The 27,529-nt window shown below is 41.3% G+C and overlaps 1 protein-coding gene across 1 annotated transcript; it reads left to right on the forward strand.

Moving 5' to 3' along the window:
- Positions 1-27,093, forward strand: col28a1a (collagen, type XXVIII, alpha 1a). Its single transcript, XM_034131078.1, has 34 exons — positions 1-127; positions 256-836; positions 1,693-1,752; positions 3,523-3,576; positions 3,674-3,718; positions 4,278-4,304; positions 4,533-4,577; positions 4,659-4,703; positions 6,464-6,517; positions 6,615-6,683; positions 6,763-6,831; positions 8,682-8,750; positions 9,596-9,664; positions 9,895-9,963; positions 10,383-10,451; positions 10,529-10,597; positions 10,674-10,745; positions 11,065-11,133; positions 11,632-11,703; positions 12,406-12,474; positions 13,525-13,593; positions 14,013-14,081; positions 14,167-14,235; positions 15,722-15,790; positions 15,880-15,948; positions 17,694-17,762; positions 21,032-21,112; positions 22,534-22,569; positions 22,663-22,699; positions 22,931-23,058; positions 23,248-23,674; positions 25,290-25,438; positions 25,747-25,942; positions 26,376-27,093. Exons 1-34 carry the CDS (start codon positions 1-3, stop codon positions 26,543-26,545), a joined length of 3,441 nt encoding a protein of 1,146 aa, XP_033986969.1. The 3' UTR covers positions 26,546-27,093.
- The last annotated feature ends 436 nt before the right edge of the window (positions 27,094-27,529 follow it).

Consider the following 27,529-nt stretch of genomic DNA (forward strand, 5'->3'; position numbering starts at 1 on the left):
ATGACTCTTCCGTGGCTCCTGAAGGTTTCCATCCTGACTCTCGCTCTGTGGAGTCCAGCGAGAGGCCAGAAGAGGAAGAGGAAAGGGCAGAGAGACGACAACCAGGTCCTCCATAATGAGGCCAAAAGTACGTGTTTAAAGCCATGAAATACATTATTGTATCCAGATCGGCCCTTTCTACAGACCTTTGGACACGTCTTTTGAACCCGTCTGACTGTAGATTGTAAACCCTCTGTCTCTCTGCTCCTGATCCAGCCCTGATCTGCCCGGTGGAGCTCATGTTCATCGTGGACAGTTCGGAGAGAGCCAAGTCTCTTCTGTTCGAGCGTCAGAAGGCCTTCATCCTGCGTTTCAGCTCCAGACTCACGCAGCTGCATTCGACCGGCTGGCGTCTGCGTCTCCGTCTCGCCGCGCTGCAGTACAGCAGCTCCGTCTCCCTGGAGCACAACTTCAGAGACTGGCAGGATCTGGACGTGTTCCAGAGCCGCGTTTCCTCCATGGCGTTCATCGGACACGGCACCTATTCGGCGTACGGTATCTCCAACGCCACGCAGTTATTCGGGCGTGAAACTTCCTCCAGCAGCCTCCGGGTGGCGCTACTAATGACGGACGGATCGGATCACCCTCGAAGTCCAAGTGCTGTTGCTGCTGCCGCTGAAGCCAAGCAGCAAAACATCCGGATGTTCATTCTCCGGCTCTCGGACCTGCCGACGGACGCACAGATGAGCGAGAAACTGAGGTCCATCGCCAGCGCCCCGCCGCAGAGATACCTGCTGAGTCTCACGGACAAACAGCTGGACGACAAACTCTTCAATGAACTGGTGAGTGTGTGTGGGGTCCGGGGTCACATACGTTTTATTAGGTTTACTGATTCACAAATCTACTGGCATGCACAACAAGAGAAGCAGAACCTGATACTCTGATGTACCTAAAGAACTGGATACCGAATACTCCTCCTTGGTTCACCTTGAATTTGTAAAGAAAAACTAGTTTCAAAGAATCTAGAAACTTTGAAACAACGAGGGCCACATTTAAACAAAATCTAAAACCTTCTTATACACTAAGCTTGAGGCACCTGAGCACGAGACTGTTTGTGCAGAGGTGTTTTAAATAGTAATGTTTGAGTAAGAACGCATGTGTTTGGGAAGTAGGGAGCATAGGACTGATAAGGGGTTTTGCTGTTGTTAATCGCGGCCCTAATTGACTTCAATTTTGGATTCATTGTTCACCGTTGAGGCATGCATGAGAGTTTTCTTCCAGCATTCAAGTTACCACAGGCTGAGTATTTGATAGCTGCTCACTGTGGGGTTACAGTATTGAAACTGGTGGGATAAAGTTAAACAATGAAAGCAACAAATGTAAAACAGACCTAAAAACAAGCCACGTTTCAGCAGCTCTTGGTCCGAGGTTGAGCCTTGTCTTGTCTTGTCTTGAGTTAACTATTCCTGCAGGTTTGGACTTTAAATAACTGTCCAACTGTCTTTGTTTTCTTTCAGAACACAATTGTAAAAACTGGGGTAAGTACTATGATGATTATTTCCTCACATGATCATATTCTGTGTTATTATTTAAGAACGGTGTGGTCATTGGTTCACGCACAACGAAGGCCTTATCCTTTCTCCTCTGTGTATCTCAAGCACATCGTCGATTCAGTTCTTTATATATTTATTATTTCTCATGTCTTTATTTCAGTGCCCTCAGCCGAAGTCCTGTCTGTGTGAGAGGGGGGAGAGGGGGCACACAGGAAACCCGGTGAGTGGATAATCGCATCCTAAATGACAAATATGAACTATGTATTATCGTCTGATTGCAGAAGTTTAGATACTTAGTACTGGATTACTTTGAGTGATACTTATAGGAGCCACAGTGCTTATTCAGCCTGATGAAATGCCATTTGTATCATCAACTGAACACATTCGTTTATCATCACTTCCGGCCAATGTTACCCAGGTTTGGTCTTGTGGTTTCTAGTCCATCTGTTCAAGGCTTTGAGAGACAGAGAGGGTTCGTTAGGCTCCGATAACTTCTGCATCCACTCCAACGTGGACTATTTGCTTTAAATCAGGGGTGTCAAACTCAATTTCATCGCGGGCCACATTCGCATAAAGGTTGCACTCAAAGGGCCGGTTGTAACTACATAAATATATAATATATATATAAAATAATGTATCATATTATATCATTGCCTCTGAATTGGATTATTATCGGATAGGATAATAACTTAGTAATTAACTACAAAGCAGAAGTCCAGGGCAAATAATTGCAAGTCTCTTCAGTGCGCATGTCACAAAACGAGATGCATTGTGGGACATGTAGTTTATGGGCAACCTGCTTCTGTAAAGCGGCATGTAACCGTATAATAAACGTATTATATTCTTTGCAAGCTCTTGCGGGGCCACATAAAACGAAGTCGCGGGCCGGATTTGGCCCCCGGGCCTTGAGTTTGAGACCCCTGCTTTAAATGCTTCACAATGAAGAGCCTAATTCAGCCTCTTTGCAACATTTTTATTCAAAATTCAGTCACTTGAGGAACCAGCTTCTTCAGCGTTTGGTTTCTGCAGCTTTTAGTAAACGCTGCGCATGTCTCCTCAAGTTGCTGAAAGTTCTCTAAATGCTGCAGGTGTTGTTGAGTTGCTGAAGATGTTTCTTCATGTGGAACATTTGGGTTTTTATATCTGCATCGTTTCAAGGATTCAAGGATTCAAGGCTTTTATTGTCATGTGTACATAGCTACAGTGTAGATGTGTCAATGAAGATCTGAGGTCACAGGCTCCTCCAACAGAGCAACACAATAACACAGATCAAATAGTTCATAGTTTCTGAAGCTGTAGCACATTTAGCCACGGTTAGCTTCACTGTCCCAGCCTCAGGCGTCCACTAGCAGGTGCGTCTGGCCTACGTTCAAAACCACACAAAGAAAAGGATGTGAGCGAGCAGGAAGCGTTCCCACAGTGTAAGTGTAGCAGGTGGTGGGGGGGCTGAAAGGCTGTTTTCTCTGCTGGAGGGGCCCTTAGAAAGAAACAAAGGTCAACGATGGAAGATTACACTCGAGCAAACACAGGAGATCTGAGGTGGAGGTCTTTGTTGGCCGGCGGGTTACAGACAGGTCGCACCAGACTCACCTTTTCCTAAAAACACACAGAGTCTGGACTAAAGAGGGGGCCCAAATATTCTCATTCTGTTCCTCTGCTTTCATGTAGGGGAAAAATGTGGAAAAAAGTCAGATTTTTTAAAGAAATTCAGAAGATCAGAAAATCTTTCAAAAGAAATTGAGCAAAAGTCAGAAATCTGAAGAAAAAAAACAAGTCATCATTTAGAAAAAAGTAAGATTTCTGAATACATATTTGGCTAAGTCAGAATTCTGAAACACATTCAGAATCTTGAAAAGAAATCATGACATTAGGATCTGGTAGTTATGATACTTTTTACTTAAGTACATGTCGAAGCCCATACTTCTTTACTTCTACTTGAGTAAAGGATGTGTGTACTTCTCTGAAACTAACTCACCCTGCTCTCATGTAGGGGAAGCCAGGCGATCCGGGGTCTGATGGAGGTCCGGGTCCAAAGGGATTTCGTGTAAGTCTCCATTGTTTCCGTAATCCAGCTCTAGATACAGAGAGAATCCCCAAAGTGACGTTTGATGTTCTGTTTTGTCTGAACTCGATCACTGCAGGGGGAATCCGGCATCAACGGACGTCCAGGGATGGGGGGCCTTCAGGTAATCACCAAATATGTTCCCAAAACCTTTCCTGGTTAAGCTTTGCATCTGAGGAATCATAAAGGGGATCCATGTGGATTGAGTTGGCATTTCAGTGTTGTTCTAAAACTTAAAGTAAGAAGCAATGTGCTATTAACCATGCAGGGGTCGTTTTCCAATGCACGCTGAAGGCTCTTTGAGCAGCTCTCACTGATCCTGCTGTTATGTTCAATGTTTGTTGTTTGTTTTTCATGTATTGTGTCTTGATATCTGTCTGTTGATGTTACACATGGAGCTGCTGGGATGCAAGGAGCATTTCAGACTTGATCTGACCATTAAATTATTATCCTATATTTGTAATATCAATATTTAAGGTGTTTAGGAACACATATTGTGGTATTGTTTCATTTTCCTATATCGCCCAACCCTATATTGGTTACATCCATCGTTTTTAAGTAGATAAAATACCACAATTGGCTAGATATGATTGACATCTCACATTGGTTGGTTGGTTGACTTTCAGTTGCATGATGGTTGGTTGACTGTTTGATTTATTTAATCAAACTCTCTCTTTCTATAGGGTCGACCTGGCGGCGAAGGGGAAAGGGTATGTATATTATCATTTCTAAATATAATGAGTTTTAACAATGCTTTTTTAAAATTCAGGATGCATTCACCACTGTATTTTAAACGTACTTACTTTAAACCATACACAGTCGTTTAAACTCTATAAATCTTGCAGACTTTATGAAAAGACACTTGGCTTTGTGTCCATATTATGAAGATGTCTTCTGTAATCTACAATCACTGTTTCTCCATTGTCTGTATCCTCCAGGGAGAACAGGGGGAATGTGGAACCGTCGGTAAAAAGGGAGAACAGGTAGATGTCATCCTTTTTTTATTTTACTCAACAATATGTGTTTTTCTGTGTGTTTTATACTTTATTGATGTGTGTCCTCAGGGTGCAGAGGGACCTCCGGGCCCCAGAGGCCCCAGAGCAGAGCAGGTGAGATCTGGGCCTTTGATTTTTCACACCTGCGGTCACATTTACATTTTTCCGTGCCCCCAGACCGGATTTTTGACAAGTCGTAATTTAGAAAAAAAACGTCATAATTTAGAAAAAGTCATAATTTGGAAAAAACAATGTCAGATTTTTCAAAAAAAAAAGTCAGATCTTTTTAAGATGTTGAGATCAAAATCTGATTTTTGTTTTAAAGTCAGAAACCCAAGAAAAAAAAGACATTCCAAAACAAGTAATACTTCTGAAAAAAGTGAAAATCTTAGAAAAAAATTCAAATTTCTCCAAAATAAAAAACTCTGAAAAAGTGATCATTCAAATTAAGTCAGAATTGGAGAAAAAAGTCAGAATTCGGCCCCTAACATTCTTGAAACCTGAATGGGTTGTGGTCACATTGAAATATTCCCGTGCCGCCCTCCCCCCACATCCGTGCAGAAGCACTCATTGTCCTTTTAAAAAAAATTCTAAATGTTTTAACAAAAGTCAGAATTTGAGAAAATAATCATAATTTTAATCAAAAATCCATAATATTCTACAAAAATCCATAATTTTTAACAAAAGTCAGAGTTGGAGATTCTTGATTCCTGAATGGGTTGTGGTCACATTGAAATATCCCCCTCCCCCCCGCTCCCAGAGTCCATCTCCCACTCTGCACTGGAGGAATGTGAGCGGTGGATTTAGATCTTAACCCTCGTGAATGTAGCCTTTCCAAAGCGGGGAATCCAGACTGCTCTGTTTGGTTTGTGTGCTCTGTTGGCTCTGTTGGCTCTGTTGGCTCTGTTTGGGCCAGTTTCTTTGAGCAGACGTTGTCCCAGAGGATTAGGATTTGGGCACATTTTATCCATCTATCCCTGCCTTCTTAAATGCTCTTTGGACTTCAGCAGACAAACTTCATTCTGATCTGTCGCTAGTTCCCATGAAATGTACTGGAGAACCAGAGCATAACCCAGTCCTGAAACACCTCGAATATAACGTCAGTTTACGCCTTTGAATTATGACATTATCTCAATGTGTAAGGACCAGCCTTTTTAATGTGTTGGCCCGTTCACTACAAATCAAAGGTATTCTATATTCCATTTTCTAAAACCTAACTGTATTGCATACGAGCCCACTGCATTAGTGATGTGAAGACTGACTCTTCTCACAGTTTTGAGACAACCTCTCAAACGTTTGATACTTTTTTGCATAATATCACATACATTTCAAAGGTAACAAACATTAGATCTGTTAAATGCCCACTCTATAAAAAATACAGAAGATGATTAGGGCCACATGTCAGTCAGAATCGTTCGAAAAGTCAGAATTTAGAAAACATTTAGATTTTATTTTTGGAAAAATTATAGTATCTGAGTATGGAAAAGTGTTAGAAGTCTAAAAAAAAGTTATACTCCAAAACAAGTCAGATTTTTGAGTAAAAGTCTGAATTCAGAGAAAAAATGAATATTTGGAAAAAAGTCGTAATTCCGAAAAAGATTCCAAAACTTTGAAAAAATGCAGGAAAGTCCTGTCAATTTTAAAATGTGGTAACATGACTCATGATACAATTTCAATCTGTGTCAGAGCTCCGTCTGGAGAACCTATATATACTCACACTGCTCTTAGATTCCAGCAGAGGGCGCTCACAGCTCAATCCTCTGACACACTCTCTGCTCCCAGTGTGTTAAATGTGAAATCTATCTATCTATTTATTATATTATATTCCTTTGATGGTATTTAATCTTTGACTTCCTGTTGTGTTCCTGTTTCAGGGAGCGTGGGGTTCCCCTGGAGACCCGGGTCCAGAGGGGACGTCTGGATCCAAAGTACGAACACTGGTCGTCAGATCTCAACTCTACATCCAGTAAATATCGTTAAGAAGCTAATTGCTGATTTTTGATTGTCTGTTCCCCTCCTCTAAAGGGTGAGCGAGGCCTCGGGGGAGCATCTGGACCTCCAGGAGATAACGGCATGGGGTTCCCTGGTCCAAAGGTACTTCTGAGTGTTTCTTTAAATATACAATTAGGGTTACTTTTCAGTTGATCTCTAATCTATACACTTACACCTTCAGGGTGACAAGGGGAACCAGGGAAGACATGGAGCTCCTGGACTGATGGGGGTCGGAGAAGCAGGGACTCCGGTGAGTTCACGAAATACATCAGAAATTATTTACGATAAGATACGAGAAGATACGATACGATGGAGCTTTATTAATCCCCGTGGGGAAACTCAGTGGTTTAACAGCAACAGGCTGAGAATGAAAAACAGGACAGATTCACACAGATTAGAGATTAATACAATCAAAGATACAAATACAATTATATACAGTTAAGTGTGTGTGTGTGTGTGTGTGTGTGTGTGTGTGTGTGTGTGTGTGTGTGTGTGTGTGTGTGTGTGTGTGTGTGTGTGTGTGTGTGTGTGTGGCTGCAGACGTCTTCAAATGGCATGACGGTAAAGTCTTCATCAGCAGTGACTGTAATCAAACAAAGCTGTTATTTTGTCATATTGCCCAACACTAAGGGAAGGGTCTAACTGGATTAACGCCTTACACACACCCTTAAAAACATACTCTACACATTAACAAAGACATTACCGGGGGACGGGTTAGGACCTTTAACTAATTCAGTAGTTTAACAGCAACAGGGTTGAAAAACAGGACAGACCAGATTCACACAAGATTAAATCAAAGATAAAATTATATAAAGTTAAAGGTGGGGTAGGTAAGTTTGAGAAACCGGCTCGAGATACACTTTTTGTTATATTCCATGGAATGCTCTTAACATCCCGATAGCAATGAATATCTGAAGTGCTTTGACAAAAAATCCATAACAAAATATCATCTGTGGAAGCCGTAGTACTGTAAAAAGCACGACCAATCATTTTAGCCGGCCGGCTAAAATGATTGGATGGCCTACCTGCCTGTCAGCCTTCCATCTGTGCACAAACTTATCTCGTGCCCTCATTGGTCATGTGCGCGTACGTGTGTGTTGGAGGAGGGGCTCTGTAAGGAAGTGGCAGATTTTCTCCGGTTGTGTATTTTCAAATTCTAGCGATCTCGAGCCGGTTTCTCCAAAATTACCTACCCCACCTTTAAGTAACTTTAAAATAAGAAATGAATGAAAATGAACGTATATACATATTTGGGTATTTTCCACAGTATTACTGTGCCATTACACATTTAAGATAAGACTTTATTTATCTCAGAGGAAATGGTTGTTCCAGAGTTACAGAAATACAACAAACTCAGCAGCATGATAATCAAACTGTTCACTAACAGAGCAGAAAAAAGAGCAATTCAATATCTACAGGAAACAGACGGGCACATCATTAATGTGAATTACTTAATTAATTAATTAAGTGACAAGCAGCCATTTACATTACATTTTAGCAGGTCACCCTTGAAAAAGAGATCAATGATCTCAATGGGATTCACCTGCATAAATAAAGGTTTGAAATGAAATGAAATGAACATTTATATTCAATCTAATATTTAATATTCCATTCCTCACATACTTATGTATTTATAATATCCTGCTTTATATTTTGTTACTGTACATTTGTAATCCAACATGTATATTTTCTACTTTTTTTTAATGCTATTTTATTTCTATTGAGATGTTTACATATTGGATTGTTTATTTCTAGTCTTTTAATTTGTATTGTGCAACGCCTTGTCTTTTGATTCTGCAACGCAAACATTTCCCAACTTGGGATCAATAAAGTACTTCTTATCTTATCTTATCTCAACGTTAAGATAACCAATAAACGGCAGTTATTTACAGAATAAACGAGAGACTGACTTTCTTTCTCAGAATTCTGTGACATAAATCTGTCATTTTTTCAGAAATGTTTTGTACTTTTGGGAAAAAGTCAAATAAAAGAAAAACAATTACTTTTTCTGACATTTCTGAGAAAAAAGGTCATATCTTTTATTTTCTTAAATATTTAATGTAATATCTGTTTATTTAACATGTCCTGTTGTTGCTTTAGGGTCCATCGGGGCCTCCAGGCATGCAGGGGTCTGCAGGAGTTCCAGGTGAGGGACTTCCAGGATCCACGGTGAGAAACTGGTTCACAGAGCACATTATATCTTTACATCATGTTGGGAAAATCCTGAATGTCCTCTTCCAACATGAGAGTAACATGATGACAAAGGTATCCCAACTGTAGCTGTGTACATGACAGGATGTGTGATTACCTAGAAGAGCATCAGGACTGTTTTAGGCATATGATAGCTATGTGATGAACATGATGATTCAGCCTCTATGGAGATAGACATATGACAAGCATGCTCATTTCTGACGTGGAGCTAATCTGAAGTAAACATTGAATACTGCTTTCTATTCCTCCATCTTGTGACTGTGTAACTCCCTCTCTTGGATATCAGCATGTGAAGGACACTGTTCAGGAACTAGTTGATGCTCTGTATTCAGGACGGTCTTCAGTGTGAAGGATGAACTATGAGATGTGTGTTCAAAACATAGAGGGAGCAAATACTCTAAAAAAGTGGGTACATGGACCCCTAGAGGGACTTTGGAGTGTTGGAGCGTTCCTCACAATCTCTAGATCCTGATTTATTTTCCTGTATGTCCTGAAAAAAGTATATTTAAGCAATATCTCACGACAGGCCGTGGTATATGGCCATTATATCACAGTTAAGGGGCGTGATTCCACGCCCCTTAACTGTGATATAATGGCCATATACCACGGCCTGTCGTGAGCTATTGCTTAAATATAAGACTTACCTGGCAGTAAATGTAACTAAGTACATTTCCTGTATTTAAGTAATAAAAGAAACTGATGTGGGAAGTATTCCATTTTTTATATTGATATAATAAAATAAAATATGTTTGTTTCACATTATAAATACATGACTTAAGTATTCAAAATGCAATTTTTTTCAGGGGGCCCGGGGTTACGAGGGTCTGAAAGGCAGCCGGGGCCTCCCAGGTGTCGGGTCTAAAGGGGATAAGGTGAGTTTGGCTGTTAAACTCATACACACCCAGATAAAACCCATGATACCTGTCTCACCTGTCATCTGTCTCACCTGTCACCTGTCTCATCTGTCTCACCTGTCACCTGTCTCACCTGTCTCACCTGTCACCTGTCTCACATGTCACCTGTCTCACCTGTGTCACCTGTCTCACCTGTGTCACCTGTGTCACCTGTCACCTGTCTCACCTGTCACCTGTCTCACCCTCAGGGACACTCAGGAGCCCCCGGGGCCCCCGGCATGGTCGGGTTTCCAGGGGCCGGCATTCAAGGAGAAAAGGCAAGAGCAATGATTTAATTAATTTAATTTACTTAATTAATTTAATTAAGTAAATTAAATTAAATTAATTTAATTTATTTAATTTATTTTGAAGGTGTTAAACAATAATACAAAACATAATGATAATGAAATGAAACAAGACAATTATGATACTGTAAACACTTCAGCAGTATCAAATTGATAAACCAAAATATTATTGACTTACAAATTATAATTACACATCTTTTAACAAAATGTACATCTAAATGTATGTCGACATACAATATACATTTACAATTATAAATAGATGATATCATTATTACTAAAATATATATATGTTATTCTTTACGTTGTATGTCATAATTTAACAGATTTTTACCACTAATTATTCTTTATTTGCGTAAAAAACATTAAAATGTCAGTTTTGTGTCTGGTTTCAGGGGGACTTTGGGCCATCGGGACCTTCGGGCCCCCGAGGGCCTCCTGGACTGGGGATCGTTGGTCCAAAGGTCAGTAACAGAGGAGGGTGGTGTATATACAGTATTATTCAAAGAAATGAGAGATACATTAAATAAAATCTCCACAGGGTGAGCAGGGCTTCCCTGGAGAGCCTGGATCTCAGGGGGGGCGGGGCTTAGGAGAACCAGGAGCGAAGGTAAGATGAACCTCCTTTAATAAACACATGTTTAATATGATGCTCAGTGGACTTTGAGTGTATCTGTGTTCCTCAGGGGGATCCAGGTCCTGGTGGGACTGCAGGGATTCCCGGTATTCCTGGAGAGGACGGAGCTGTGGGGTCTAAGGTGGGTCAGAGGTCAACTGTTACTCACACACACACACACACACACACACACACACACACACACACACACACACACACACACACACACACACACACACACACACACACACACACACACACACACACACACACACACACACACACACACACACACACACACACATAATGATAATAATAAACATAAAGCCAGAAATGAAAGCCAGGGGATAAAAGTCTCAACAGGAAGTCTCCTCACGTTTTCCCTGCTGGTTCCTGCTCTGTGTAAACTCAAAACCAGTTGATGAGCTTCTGATTTAAAATGTGTTTGTTTTTGTTTGCAGGGAGAGATGGGGTTGCCAGGTGTGAGAGGACTGGAGGGGGCGGTGGGGAAAGGAATCCACGGAGAAAAGGTAAAACACAAGTATTATACTCACATACTCTGGGAATATTGGTTTATTTGACCTTGCATGGGGTTAACACTGAGATAATTCAACGCTGTGCATGTGTGACGATGAAAAGGTCAATTATTGACTTGTTTTCATGCAAAGTGACTGACTGGATTATGAATTAACTTAATTGACATAGCACCTTGCATGCACAAATACAATTCCAAAGTGCTTTACAATTTAGCAGAACAACATTGACAGAGAGTTTTATATTTTCTATTATCTAAAAAATCTAAGAAAATCATGAAAATAATGAATACCTTTTTCTGTTAAACGTTTGAATCTACCTGTAAGAGCAAATATCCTTTCTGAATTCAACAGACTATGATTACGGGTTATGGTTACGGGTTATTTGAAGCTCATGTACGTGCAGGATTCTTGCAGTAGTTTCTTTGTGGTTAATTGCACTTATTGTAAGACGCTTATATATATTTATATATATGTATTTTGTGTTTTCCACAGGGAGACAGAGGGGAGCGAGGGTCTCGGGGCCTCTCAGGTTCCCCCGGACCCGTTGGACCTTCAGGAGCAAAGGCACGTTAAACAGCAGAATAATTACTTAATTTAGCCCAATTTTGTAATTTGTTTGTAATGTTAGCTGCTGTGATTGGTCAACTGCTGAGAGATGTCCCGCCCCTTAGCCTAGCACGTACAATGTGTTGGAGCACTAGCCAATAGGAGCCCTTAGGGAGTGTTCCATAGTGATGTCACCATGTCCAAAGTGTGTTCTGTGGATTTTGGCCTTTGCAGACCATTTACATGCACTAAAACCTAGAGAAGACGCTTCAGGAGAGGGGACACATATTTTGGCCTTTGCAGACCATTTACATGCACTAAAACCTAGAGAACACAGGGAGTTTAACCTTTGCACACCATTTACATGCACTGAAACCTAGAGAAGACGCTTCAGGAGAAGGGACACATAGATTTTGGCCTTTGCAGACCATTTACATTACATGTCACTTGTTAGACGCTTTTATCCAAAGCGACTTACATACTCAATACTGTGGACAATCCCCACAGGAGCACTTTGGGGTGAAGTGTCTCAGGGACACAACGACATGGTGACTGCAGTGGGGTTTGAACCTGTGCTCCCTTGATCCGAACACCAACGCTCTATCCACTGCGCCACACGCCCCCTACATGCACTGAAACCTAGAGAACACGCTACAGGAGAGGGAACACATGGTTGCATTAATCTTTTTTTACTCACTGGTTTTTGATTCTGTTGTTCAGGGGGAGCCGGGGACTCCAGGACAACTGGGACTACAAGGACAAGCCGGCAGAGGCTTACCTGGACCTAAGGTGACACACACACACACACACACACACACACACACACACACACACACACACACACACACACACACACACACACACACACACACACACACACACACACACACACACACACACACTCTCTCTCTTTGTTTGCCTTATCTTTTAATCTTCATTCACACACACACACAAACACATGAACCCAGACTGACGGGTTAATCCTGCGATCGAGATTATCCATTGTAAAAAAAGCGGTGACACCCACTTCCTGTTTGTTCTTGAGTGCATGGTTTACAATGAGGAGTTATTCAGGTGTGCTCTGAATGAAGGGATCAGGTAACAATCAGAAGCAAAACCAGCTCCACTGAATTCTTTGGAAACGACACACCTGTGTGACGCTGACCTTGCGCACACAGTGCTCACCGCAGAACATTTCTACTGACGTGCTTCAAAGGAAATGTAAATGATGTTCCCGTCATGTTGAGAAATATCAGCATTCAGGCTGAGAGAAAGGCAGAGGTGGGAAGTACCTAAGTACATTTACTTTAGTTACGTCACAGATGTGGATGAATGATGTGAAATATAATCAAGTGTTAAATCAGACTTTAGTTCCACCTGGAGTAAATCCACAAGCTACCCTGCAGTATACAAAGTCATTCAAACTAGCTGCACCTTTACCAGCTTTGAGAACACTTTCATGATCAATCATTATAAAACACATCATAGATATTATTCTGAAATGGACCAATCTGCACAATGACTACTTTTACTGTCGCTACTTTCACTATATTTTGATGATAATACTTTTCTACTTTTACTTGAGTAACATTTTGAATGCAGGACTTTTACTGTAACAGAGTATTCCTACACTCTGGTACTTCTACTTTTACTCAAGTACAAGATCTGAGTACTTCTACTTTTACTAAAGTACATGATCTGAGTACTTCTACTTCTACTCAAGTACAAGATCTGAGTACTTCTACTTTTACTAAAGTACATGATCTGAGTACTTCTCCCTGTTCTGAGAGTATAAATATCTAACAGCAGTTTTAATGAGAGTTAATGGTTCTCTAACAGGGGGATCTGGGGCCTGTGGGACCTTCAGGAGCTGTGGGAGAACACGGTCTGGGAATCATTGGGCCGAAGGTAACGTGAGCACAGAATATAATCACTATATTGATTCATATATATATATATATATATATATATATATGCTTCATGTATGAAATGCATGGAGCAGCAGAGTTATACAAACTGATCCGGTCACATATTTCTTTGATTATTTTTCTCAAAGCAAATATCAAGTATTAACAACAGAGGACAAACTGTATGGAGAAAGTTAGAATTAAGGAGAATAGGTTTACCCATTTTTAACTAATAAATACAGTAAGACATTTGTCCTTTTGGTTACTTGAAAACAGATAATTATTTGTTGAATTACATGTTTTTTGAATATAGAGATTTTAAATAAACCATAAATCTGAATATGTGCACCTGTAGGTCAGTATTGTTGTTTGCTAATATGCAGATACACCAGCAATGTCTCACTTCCTGTCCTCATTCAGGGCACCAAAGGGAACAATGGACCTGTTGGACCTCCAGGGATGAAGGGAGAAAGTTCCCCAGGACCTCAGGTGAGAGGAAACACTCATTCAACTTTCATTATCCTCATATTTAAAGCAGAAGTTTGAAAGTTAACATGTTTTCTGTGATCGTTAGGGTCGGCCTGGATTACCGGGACTTCCAGGAGAGATGGGACCAGAAGGGAAAGGACTACCTGGAGCTAAGGTGAGGCAACACAATGCAGGAAGTGAGGGTGCTAAGGCTCATGGGAAATGTAGTGCCATTCACCATACAGAAGTGAGAAAATTGTTTTAAAAAAAATTATATTTCAGGGCTATGTGAACAGATTCAACATTTTGACCTGTGTTTAAAGGTCCCATGTCATGCTTTTCTGGTTCTTACCCGTCCCCTGTGTGTTATGTAGCTTTTTATGCATGTAAACGGTCTACAGAGTCACACACCCTCAAAGTACACCCTGTAGCGAGTAAAACTCTAACACAGAGAAGACCTGTCTGTGCTGCCCCAGAACGCCTCGTTGGGGATTTCTCTTTTTCTATTGTTTTCTTCCGGGAACCAAGCGACGTAACGACGATCCAAATGGACCAATCCGTGGAGCTCCTCACACACACACACTCTCTCAGCGGCGGGTGCGGGTGCTAGTGGAGCCTCGCAGATGGGGGTGCTGCAGCCCCCTCAGCACCCCCCCTTCCCGCGTCCATGGTGCTCAGGCAGAGTTCAGGCTGAGTTTCGCGATGTCTCGCTGTCTCGCAGACCCCACGCAGCAACCAGGAAACGACTACAGTAATCCAGCTCACACTGTCCGCTCCTCGAGCCTCAAAGGGCGGAGCAGCGAGCCGCGCTACGTCCCGCCAACACGCCACCCAGACCCCACGCAGCATTCTCATCTGTTTGTCATTACTGGTGTCATTTCCTGGTTGCTAACAAACGCAATTGTAACACATAATCACTAATGTCCAGCTGTAACGGTGGTGGACTCATCAGAACAGAGTGGGCGAGCTGACCAATCAGAGCACAGTGGGCTCACAGGGAGGAGGGGGCAGGAGCTCCAACAAGGCATGGAGGACAGAGAGTGAATACACATACTATACAGAGATGCTGTATGAGAAACCAATGTGAGTTTGGAACATTGAACAATATAAATCTATTCTAGTAGACCTCAACAATGGAACTATGATCAGTAGAAATGGCCATGACATGGGACCTTTAATGTTGTTACACACAACTGGAAATAAAAATAAAATAAAGTGTTAATATGAATGAGGATTTGCTAAGGCTCATGGGAAATGTAGTTCCATTGAACATACCATAGTTAAAAAAAAAATGTTTGCAAGCAATTTGAAAACATTTCTAGAAAAGACGAAGCGTAACGTAAACCTGAAGATGATTCACCGATTAGAGACTGCTTTAACATATTTCTTGTAAATTGGAATAACTTCTTGTAATAGTATGTGCATGCTCTTTATCGAATAGTGTTTCAATACGAATAAAGGTATTTTGATTCTTCGAACATAACACCTCTTCATAAATGTGGACATGGCAGCAGAATGTAGAGCACGTCATGTGGATCGATCGTACCAAAGACTGTCGATAGAACAAACTCAAATGTGTCCAAGAAGATAAATAGGTAGACTAAAACAGAGACTTGTATAATGCTGTAGATGATATTGGTGTATCTGTGTCTGTTCTTCAGGGCGACAGAGGTTTGTCGGGGGTACCAGGACCATCAGGCCCTCCTGGGATTGGACTCTATGGACCCAAGGTCAGTGTGTGTTTCAAAACCCTCTCTATTTCATCATGAGTTTATGAAGCCTTGTATTTTTAAAGTACCGTGATGTGTTGTATCCTCAGGGCTCTACGGGGCAGAGTGGACCTTCAGGTCTGATGGGGCCTCCAGGAGAGGGCATCCAGGGGCCAAAGGTAGGACATGCATGTGATACAGAACATTTAGAGACTGTTTGAGCTCTAAAAACTGCTTTTACACGAGTCCAGAGTTCACCAAAACGTCCTCATAACGGCAGAGCCCATTGAGGGGCCGCCTGGTCGTCAGGAGGGATAACCCTTCACTCTCATTACATGACACGTTACTTGTTAGACGCTTTTATCCAAAGCGACTCACATACTCAATACTGTGGGCAATCCCCACAGGAGCAATTTGGGGTGAAGTGTCTCAGGGACACAACGACATGCTGACTGCAGTGGGGTTTGAACCTGTGCTCCCCTGATCCGTACACCAAGGCGCTAGTCCACTGCACCACAGCCTCCCTCAAATGTAGGTTTTTGCCCATGGACAGTTTGACATGTCGACCCTCCGATTGGTGGAAAACCATTTCATCTGCGGAGCCACAGCCACAAAACATCCTGATCAAAACCCTTGACAAGTAATCATTATGTTGGTCGCTAAGCATCGGTTCGATACACATCCTTGATGACCAACATCATACAGTATCAATAATAATAATAATACTCTCTCATCCATTACATTAAAATGTTATGGATGACCATGTGGAGGAAATTCCACACAAAAACAAGCTGTTTGGTAAAAAATGAACAAATAATAGAAGTTAAAAAAGTTGTGTTATTTAATAAAGTCAAAACAGTCAAAGCATTAAAGCGAGTTCATCTATTTCAGCTGAAAGGACAGAATCTAGCACAAGCTCATTATTACTAGATCTGATCACATGCAACAGAAAATACAAGCACTTAATACACTGAAGAGCAGGGATGGGCAACTTGGATGGTGGTGGGGGCCACATCATTTATGTACTGGCCACCAGGGGGCCGCAGATTCACTTGGAACACACACACACACACACACACACACACACACACACACACACACACACACACACACACACATTCCATGTATTATATGTAATTATTAACAAATATACTAAGTCTGACATATTCATTGACATTTCACAATCTTTCAGGGAACATCCTCTAATAAGCTCACTAAACAAATATCAGTTCACAGAAATGTTATTTAATGTTTACAAGTGGCATGTTTGTATTGAACAGGTTATTTAACAGTGGAATAAAACTATTGGAAACTATTGGAAAGCACGGAAAATGTGTGTGCATTGAGATTAACCATTAAGATGACATAAACATGAAGTCATGAACACTAACCCAGACATTAGTTGTCTAACTGGAACCTAAGACACTTGTAGTCTCTGCTGACGCACAATAAGGGGAGTGTCCACACAGACACCTGGCGTTCCTCCCTGCCGCTCCCCCTCCCTCCCGCATGCGGCCCCCGGGCTGCCATTTGCCCATCCCTGCTCAAGAGCGAGGAAAGGGGAAGGTCTCAGCAATTTACATTACAGGAAGTGTTGGCCAGACGGTTGAAACTTGCATACATGGTAATTACAAACCTAATATCAATCCTAACAATGGCCTTCTGTCTGTTCTAAGGAAGTGAAAATGATTAGCTAGATGTTCATTCAAACTGCAGGAAAATCAAACCAGAGAAGGAAGTATACTTAAAGGAGACTTAATGATAAATGTACTACAATAGACCACTGTCTCCTTTTATGTCGTTAGCCTTTGCTGTTACCTCAAACCCCTCCGTAGTGTCCTCTCCATGGACAGGACTTCAGGATGTCCCTGCATGCCGATGATACCCTCGTGTTGTTTATTAATTGACCTTTTCTTATTCGTAGGGAGAGCCTGGCTTCAAGGGGCCTCTGGGTCCTCGGGGGCTTCCAGGGGATGGAGTACCAGGGGAGAAGGTACTCACATTTACACAGAACTACACTTTGCCTCTTGGTACTGAACTGGAGAAGAGGTTTAGTTTCTCTGCTCCTGAGGCTTTGAAGCAGCTGCTCAGAGAGCTGAGACTCAGAGAGCTGAGACTCAAAGAGCTGAGACTCAGAGAGATGAGACTCAGAGAGATGAGACTCAGAGAGATGAGACTCAGAGAGCTGAGACTCAGAGAGATGAGACTCAGAGAGCTGAGACTCAGAGAGCTGAGACTCAGAGAGATGAGACTCAGAGAGATGAGACTCAGAGAGATGAGACTCAGAGAGATGAGACTCAGAGAGCTGAGACTCAGAGAGATGAGACTCAGAGAGATGAGACTCAGAGAGCTGAGACTCAGAGAGCTGAGACTCAGAGAGATGAGACTCAGAGAGCTGAGACTCAGAGAGATGAGACTCAGAGAGCTGAGACTCAGAGAGATGAGACTCAGAGAGATGAGACTCAGAGAGATGAGACTCAGAGAGCTGAGACTCAGAGAGCTGAGACTCAGATACCCCTTTCACACCAAGGCTTTTCCCCTTCAAGCTCCGTGCTAGAGCTTTTCTGGTTCAGAACCGGTTCTTCGGTTCAGCTCCCGCTCTGATCACACCGCTCAGAGCCCGACTGGTGCTGCCGCTGCTGCGTCATGACGTCACAGTTTACATCGCTGAGTTTCTCCCCAACGGAGCTCACCTCACAACAACAACGGGCCGGGGACTGCGTCGGGTCGATGATCGTGTTGCTTTTAATCATACGAAGCCAGATTAAATTAAATAACGACTTCTCCAACCTTATACTTTTCTCCAGAGTGCCGTGGTTCATTGTTTATTAATGTGTTTCAGCGGCATTTACCGACCGCTGCAGTGCTGGCTGCTCTTCCACGGGAGTTTATTCTCCCGTTAGCTCCGGGTTAGCTCACACGGCTCTAAAGTATTCACTGTCTGACTGTCACACAAGCAGCTGATACATATCCCCAGTTTCCCTTAAGTGAATGTGTGTCAGTCTGAATTGACGCTGTTTGGTGTCAGTCTGAATTGACGCTGTTTGGCATCACAACGCTGTTATGAAAGTGTCTCTGGTATAACATGGGTGATGTTAGCATAGCAACCGAAGCTAAACTGACTACTTGCTAAGCAATTTCTACAGGCACTTTTTACCGGCGTATTTTTCATTATGATTCTACTTGTGATAGTCGGACATGACAACCTGTGCAGCCCATGTATTGATTCCATCCGATAGCTGCTATAATAACAAACAAAACGTCTGCCTGCTCTCCACAATGATCAATAACAGCGAACGGATGGTCAAAGTAAGGTACAAATAAACAGAATCACACGAAGCCTGGTTAGTGTTGCCTGACTTTATAAAGTGTGTTTTTTTTAACAAGTGTGTGGTTGCGTTCTAGTCACTTTGCTCAGCACTACTGCTGGTTACAACTTTTATTTGCCGTACTCGCCTTAACTGTTATCTCAGGTTAATCTCGCCCCCCTCCGACGTAAGCGTGACGTATGCAGTTCTTGCTTCTAGACGGACAACTTTTTGGTGCTCGAAACGAACCGGATTCCGGAGCTTAGAGGCACGCTGCGGTGTGAACAGGAAAACCCGGTGCTTTTCAAGCACCAGCACCGAACCGGCCCTGAAACACCATTGGTGTGAATGGGGTAAGAGAGCTGAGACTCAGAGAGCTGAGACTCAGAGAGATGAGACTCAGAGAGCTGAGACTCAGAGAGATGAGACTCAGAGAGCTGAGACTCAGAGAGCTGAGACTCAGAGAGATGAGACTCAGAGAGATGAGACTCAGAGAGCTGAGACTCAGAGAGATGAGACTCAGAGAGATGAGACTCAGAGAGCTGAGACTCAGAGAGATGAGACTCAAAGAGCTGAGACTCAGAGAGCTGAGACTCAGAGAGATGAGACTCAGAGAGATGAGACTCAGAGAAATGAGACTCAGAGAGCTGAGACTCAGAGAGCTGAGACTCAGAGAGATGAGACTCAGAGAGATGAGACTCAGAGAGCTGAGACTCAGAGAGATGAGACTCAGAGAGCTGAGACTCAGAGAGATGAGACTCAAAGAGCTGAGACTCAGAGAGATGAGACTCAGAGAGATGAGACTCAGAGAAATGAGACTCAGAGAGCTGAGACTCAGAGAGCTGAGACTCAAAGAGCTGAGACTCAGAGAGATGAGACTCAGAGAGCTGAGACTCAGAGAGCTGAGACTCAGAGAGCTGAGACTCAGAGAGCTGAGACTCAGAGAGATGAGACTCAGAGAAATGAGACTCAGAGAGCTGAGACTCAGAGAGCTGAGACTCAGAGAGATGAGACTCAGAGAGATGAGACTCAGAGAGCTGAGACTCAGAGAGATGAGACTCAGAGAGATGAGACTCAAAGAGCTGAGACTCAGAGAGATGAGACTCAGAGAGATGAGACTCAAAGAGCTGAGACTCAGAGAGATGAGACTCAGAGAGATGAGACTCAGAGAGCTGAGACTCAGAGAGCTGAGACTCAGAGAGCTGAGACTCAGAGAGATGAGACTCAGAGAGATGAGACTCAAAGAGCTGAGACTCAGAGAGATGAGACTCAGAGAGATGAGACTCAGAGAGATGAGACTCAGAGAGATGAGACTCAGAGAGATGCTTTCTTTAAAGGCCCCCTATTCTGCTAAATCCTCTTCTTCATGTCTCTTCTACATCAACACGTGTCCCCTCTTCTTCATGTCTCTTCTACATCAACACGTGTCCCCTCTTCTTCATGTCTCTTCTACATCAACATGTGTCCCCTCTTCTTCATGTCTCTTCTACATCAACATGTGTCCCCTCTTCTTCATGTCTCTTCTACATCAACATGTGTCCCCTCTTCTTCATGTCTCTTCTACATCAACATGTGTCCCCTCTTCTTCATGTCTCTTCTACATCAACATGTGTCCCCTCTTCTTCATGTCTCTTCTACATCAACATGTGTCCCCTCTTCTTCACGTCTCTTCTACATCAACATGTGTCCCCTCTTCTTCACGTCTCTTCTACATCAACATGTGTCCCCTCTTCTTCATGTCTCTTCTACATCAACATGTGTCCCCTCTGTGGAAAGAGACTCTCTGTGTTGTGATCGTCTGTAACTCTGCTGCTGTCTCCTTTCTTGGGCCAGGACTCTCTTGAGAAAGATTGATTTTTATTCTCAATGAGACCTCTCCTGGTTAAATAAAGGTCAAATAAAACAAATACAATGATTACCTAATGTTCTGAAGTAAAGAGCGTTTTCTCCACAGGGTAACAGAGGCGTTCCTGGAGACCTGGGAAAGAAAGGAGAGAGAGGAGACCTCGGAGAACCAGGAGCCAATGGACTCACGGTAACACTAGAAATACTTCATTGGTTATAAAACAGAAAAGGTCTTAAAGGGTCTGAGATGATTAACGCTGTCTTTGAAAGGTTTTTCAGCTGGAATACGTTTAGGGAGCAAAGCTTCCTTTTCTCTTTGTTGGTACTGCCTCTTTATTTCATGTGAAATATGAACTATAAAAGAAGTGTTTGATAGCGTTGTTGTTTTCAATTCTAATGTTGAGAAAATAGAACAGATTCAGGCTCCAATCTGCACATTTCAGGCTGATTCAAACTCCAATCTATTGTCATTCAGACCAACGGGTTCAAAGAAGATCTGTCCTGTTCCTGAAATGCTGCAATATTTAAGAACTTTAGATTTGGAGCGGGACTTCTATGAACAACTCTGAGACACTTGATTTAACAAATGTGCCTGAACGTCTCTGTTAGCGCTGTTAGCTCGTAGAATGCTAACCCTGGCCTCTGGTAGAAACTGACTTATGGCGCAGTTCCACTACAGCGCGGAGCTCGCTTTAAGCGTGCCGTGTCGTGCCGTGCCGTGCCCGTTTTTGGTTGCGCTTCCACTAGGCCTAGTTCCGGCCCGGGGCCACTTTTTCACGTCTTTTCTGGCCCGAGAAAATTGTGGTTCTATCGAGGCCAACAAACAGGGCTGAGTCGGGCTGAGTATGCTAAACTAGAGAGAGGAGCGCTGGCAACGGGGCTACAACTACAACAAGATGGACATATTTGACCGTGATTTAATTGTAATACACGTTTCAAAATGATGCCGAAGTAACAACATACTGATACCGGTTAGTAAAAACCATGAATTAATGCTTTGTCAAGTCTGCAGACAGACGGCAGGCGAAAAACCTTTTAAAATGCGTGTTTTTCTAGATGGAGATTGGCTAAGCTAACGCAGTATATGCTCCGACCGTCCACACTCACAACAACGGCCTATACAGACATAAATAAAGCAGCGACTGTATTCACCATGACACAGGCAGTCTGTGGTGTGTACTTGTTTAACTTTTGTCGAGTTTCTGAACATATATAAGGAGCTGTGAGCTCTGAGTGCTAACAGCTAACGGCTGTGTTGTGTTTCTGGAGTTCTCATTGAAGATGACGTCACGGCTCCGCCTACACTGCGTTACTATAGTAACTACCCCAGTTCCTAAACTGTAATGGAAGCGCAGCATGAAGTGAGTCGGCCCTGTTAAGGCCAAGCCGTACCGAGCCGTACCGAGCGTGGCCGAGGCCGACCGTGTAGTGGAACTGCGCCATTAGAGTTGATCAGTCTTTGTAATTAAATAGTTAGTAAAGAATGTCAGATGATGCCAGTTAGCGGCACATGGATCCAAGAGACTCCCTTATATAGCATCACTATGCTCTCTCCTGTAGAGATTAGCCAAACACTCTGATATTGGTCGTAATCTGGTTTTATTCTTTCAGGGGGAACCAGGAGCAAGCGGAGAACCAGGTCTGACCGTGAGTCAAATGACTGGGAGAAAATACACTGATCTTTAAATCTTAACATAACAAAATGTAAGACCTTATTGTGTGTCTCTTTTCTTTCCACAGAGAGAAGAGGTCATCATGATCATCAGGGAGATCTGTGGTAAAATCACACATTTTTAAACGTGTTTCTGTGCTGCTTTGTCTGGAGCTCATGGGTTCAATAATCTCATGAAACATCTCATGATATAAATGTAATGTTATAAGTTGATCATTAGAAAGATACTGTAGTACTTGTTGAAAACTTTTTTTTGCAATGGTTGATTTGTGTTGGTATGCACCCCAGCAGATTTCCTTTAGCATTTTAAAATGATCTCTGGTATCTTTTGCCCAGGATGTGGTCTGAAGTGCAGACAGAGCCCTTTGGAGCTGGTGTTTGTGATCGACAGCTCAGAGAGCGTCGGTCCAGAGAACTTTGAGTTGGTGAAGGACTTTGTGATCGCTCTTATTGATCGAGTGACGGTGAGTAGAGATGGGAAGTAGTGGAGTACAAATACTTCGTTACTGTACTTAAGTACATTTCGAAGCCCATACTTCTTTACTTTTACTTGTGTAAAGAAGTTTAGTCAGTACTTCTACTTTTACCAGAGTATTTTTAAACACAAGTATCTGTACTTCTACTTGAGTAAAGGTTGTGTTTACACTCTGAAGGTGAGCCAGGAGGCGGGTCGGATCGGCGTGGTTCTGTTCAGCCACGTTGAGATGGTGGTGGTCAGCTTGCAGCCAATCGCCAGCCAGGATGAGATCAAGGCGGCCGTCAGAAATATGCCGTACCTAGGCGAAGGCACGTTCACAGGGAGTGCCATCCATCGAGCCAATCAGCTGTTCCAGGTGTCCAGGCCGGGCGTCAGGAAGGTAGCCGTGGTGCTGACGGACGGACAGGCAGACCCCCGAGACCTCATGCAGTTTGAAGAAACAGCAGCAGTGGCCCATGAGCAAGGCATCGAGATGTTTGTGATAGGAGTCGGGAACAATACGGACCCTCTGAGAGAAGAGTTCCAGGCTCAGATGGATGCGATCGCCTCGGATCCCAAAGAAGAGCACGTTTACCTGATAGATGACTTCAGGACGCTTAACAGTAAGTGCTCTATGTCATGGCTAACATCTCTAATAAACGACAATCCTCAGAATTATGATTCTTATTCAAATAATAATTCCGGAAAAATATGAAATAATGCAAAAAAAGTCAACAAAAAAATAAGAATCGTGCGAAATAAGTAACATTTCCAAAAATAAAAGTAAAATTCTGCTTCAAGTCAAAACCCAAAAAAATGTAGAATTGTTTTGAAAAAAATGTAGAATTTTTCTGAAAAAAATGTACAATTGTTCTGAAAAAAATGTACAATTTTTCTGAAAAAAATGTACAATTGTTCTGAAAAAAATGTAGAATTTTTCTGATAAAAATGTACAATTGTTCTGAAAAAAAAGTAGAATTTTTCTGAAAAAAATGTAGAATTTTTCTGAAAAAAATGTAGAATTGTTCTGACATTGTTTTAGAATTTTTCTGAAAAAAATGTAGAATTTTTCTGAAATTTTCTTTAGAATTTTTCTGCGAAATAATCGTGCGAAATAAGTAACATTTCCAAAAATAAAAGTAAAATTCTGCTTCAAGTCAAAACCCAAAAAAATGTAGAATTGTTCTGAAAAAAATGTAGAATTGTTCTGAAAAAAATGTAGAATTGTTCTGAAAAAAAGGTAGAATTTTTCTGAAAAAAATGTAGAATTTTTCTGAAAAAAAAGTAGAATCTTTCTGAAAAAAATGTAGAATTGTTCTGATAAAAATGTAGAATTGTTCTGAATTTTTTTTAGAATTGTTCTGAATTTTTTTTAGAATTTTTCTGAAAAAAATGTAGAATTTTTCTGAAAAAAATGTAGAATTTTTCTGAAAAAAAAGTAGAATTGTTCTGCGAAATAATCGTGCGAAATAAGTAACATTTCCAAAAATAAAAGTAAAATTCTGCTTCAAGTCAAAACCCAAAAAAATGTAGAATTGTTCTGAAAAAAATGTGGAATTTTTCTGAAAAAAAAGTAGAATTTTTCTGATGAAAATGTAGAATTTTTCTGAAAAAAATGTAGAATTTTTCTGAAAAAAATGTGCAATTGTTCTGAAAAAAATGTAGAATTCTTCTGATAAAAATGTACAATTGTTCTGAAAAAAAAGTAGAATTTTTCTGAAAAAAATGTAGAATTGTTCTGATAAAAATGTAGAATTGTTCTGAAATTTCTTTAGAATTTTTCTGAAAAAAAAGTAGAATTTTTCTGAAAAAAAAGTAGAATTTTTCTGAAAAAAAGTAGAATTTTTCTGAAAAAAAGTACAATTGTTCTGTAAAAAAAGTAGAATTTTTCTGAAAAAAAAGTAGAATTTTTCTGAAAAAAAAGTAGAATTTTTCTGAAAAAAATGTAGAAATTTTCGAAAAATCTTTAGACATTTTCGGAAAAAAATGTAGAGATTTTCGGAAAAATGTAAAAATGATCGAAAAGATATTCTGAAAAATGTGCAACCATTTTCCTAACCCCTTACCCTAACCCTGTGGAAAAAGTAAACATTCAGAAAATTGTCAAAATTCTGAGAATAACAGAAAAAAGATTTACTTTGGTATCTTCATCTCCCCACCTTCCTTGTCTTCATCATCTCCTGTCATGTATTCCTACCCGTAATGATTTTATTTTCTAATGACGTTTCTTTGCTACAGCTCTGGAAAGCAAACTGCTGAGTCAGATTTGTGATCAGAACGACGCGATAGCATTTCTACCAAACTCTGTGTTTCCACCAATGGAAATCCAACTGAAGGCTCCGGAAGAGCGACGCTACAACGAGTTCCCCGCTAAGGAACATATTCAAGTAAAGCTGCTTATTTTACTATCTATTTAATTATAGGGTTAACAGGTTTAAATATCGTTATTCTGGGAATTGAAAAGAGAAGTGGTTTACTTCACATCTCACACTGCTCTGTAACTTTTATTCATGTTCCGTGTTATTCATGTTTTTATTAACTTTGCTTTTTAATGTTTATAATGTGTTTTATGCTCTTAATGTCTTTGATTTTTGTAAAGCACTTTGAATTGCCTTGTGTTGAAAAGTGCTGTATATATAAACTTGCCTATAGACGAGATGTAAGAGTGTCTAATCTGAGCCCCTCTTCTCCCCAGTTTGAGCTCCCAGTGACCTCCCCTCCCCAGTCCCAGGACACAGGACCTGATGGGAGCCCCATTGATACCAAGCTGGTGAAGGTTCTGGGATCAGTGGTCGGTCCTCAGACCCCGACCGATTGGCTGAAACCTCCTGAGAGCACGAGGACTCCCATCAGCCCTCCTGACCCTCCTCTGACAGACTCATCACTGACAGGTACACACACAATAATAACAATAATAATAATAATAATACATGACACTTATATAGCGCTTTTCTAGAACCCCAAAGACGCTTTGACAGAGAGTAACACATAGACAAAGAAAATACGTAAAGAGACAAAGAAAAAGATGACCAATAGATGGACTAACCCTTTAATGCCATGTGGAGGAAGTTCTTAAAGGTCTCCTATCATACAACATGCACTCTTTTCTGTCTTTTATACATAAGTACGTGGGGAATGGAATATTTAATAATGAAGAAAGTCAATATACAATTGAGATCGATCTCAAATGCAGGAACAGAGCAACTTCAGGGACATGTTTTTTCTATATTTCTATATTTCTGAGACCCATAATAAATGCCTAGAAACAGCATGATAGGAGCCCTTTAATGTAATAACACGTATTGCATGTTTCCTGTCTCGCAGAGGGCTGCTCTCTCCCTCTGGACCCCGGGTCCTGTCGACAGTACGTCGTTCGATGGTACTACGACCCCGAAGCTAACGCCTGCGCTCAGTTCTGGTTCGGAGGCTGCGAGGGAAACACAAACAACTTTGAGTCTGAGTCCGGCTGCAGGCTCTCCTGCGTCTACACGTAACAGAGTGTGTGTGGGGATGAACAAAGAGTGTGTGTTGGGATAAACAAAGAGTGTGTGTTGGGATACACAAAGAGTGTGTGCAAAGACAAACACATCACAGACTGGTGAAGGACGACCTCACTGTCCCTCAAACTGCACATTTTTACACAACTACTTATATCTGTTCTGGGATGTTTAACCTAAATGTTACAATATATTCAATATAAACCGACAAGAGCATCAAAAATGTTGGTTTAACGTGTCACCCACTGGACCAAAAACACACTGACATCTGGAGGGTGTCCTTGGTGGTTATAACCAATATTTCCTAGGAGCTAAAGTGTTTTCTTTTGGACAAAATCTGAAGGGATTTGGACAATTATTACACAGAACTTGCCAGCATGATGCCCTCTTCACAGCAACCAGACTGCAGTGATTTCACTCAAATAAACACTGAATTCAGACTCTACAGAAACACAAGTAAACCCATCATCTTTGAATACGTTTTAATATACATATTTAAAAAGTAAAATGACCATCGTAACTGCTTTCTACTTCTTATAAGGATAAAAAAAATACATATATATTAAAAAAAGAGATTTAAATGCCACCTTAAAAAAAAAAGAAAACTTGATAAATGACCAAAATAACTCTAAATTTCAATTATTTAAAAAAAAAAATGTAAGGTGACCATCGTAACCGCTTTCTACTTCATATTGACGCTGGGGTAAAAAAAATGAATAAAATAAATTAAAGGAAAAAAATGCCACTTCTAAAAAAAAATATATATGAAATGAATAAATGAGACGGAGAGCCCTTCATTATTCTGTTTTTTAGAAAAAGGTTTAAAACAAAAAAATAAAACATGAGGATATGAGATTTGAACTACACGATGAATGAGGCCGGAAGAATTCCTGCAAATACATTTATTGGGATTTTTATAGAATGTTTTAAGAAAATGCAATCATTTAAAGGTGGGGTAGGTAAGTTTGAGAAACCAGCTCG

The sequence above is a fragment of the Trematomus bernacchii genome, unplaced genomic scaffold, assembly GCF_902827165.1.
Source record: "Trematomus bernacchii unplaced genomic scaffold, fTreBer1.1, whole genome shotgun sequence".
NCBI lineage: Eukaryota > Metazoa > Chordata > Actinopteri > Perciformes > Nototheniidae > Trematomus > Trematomus bernacchii.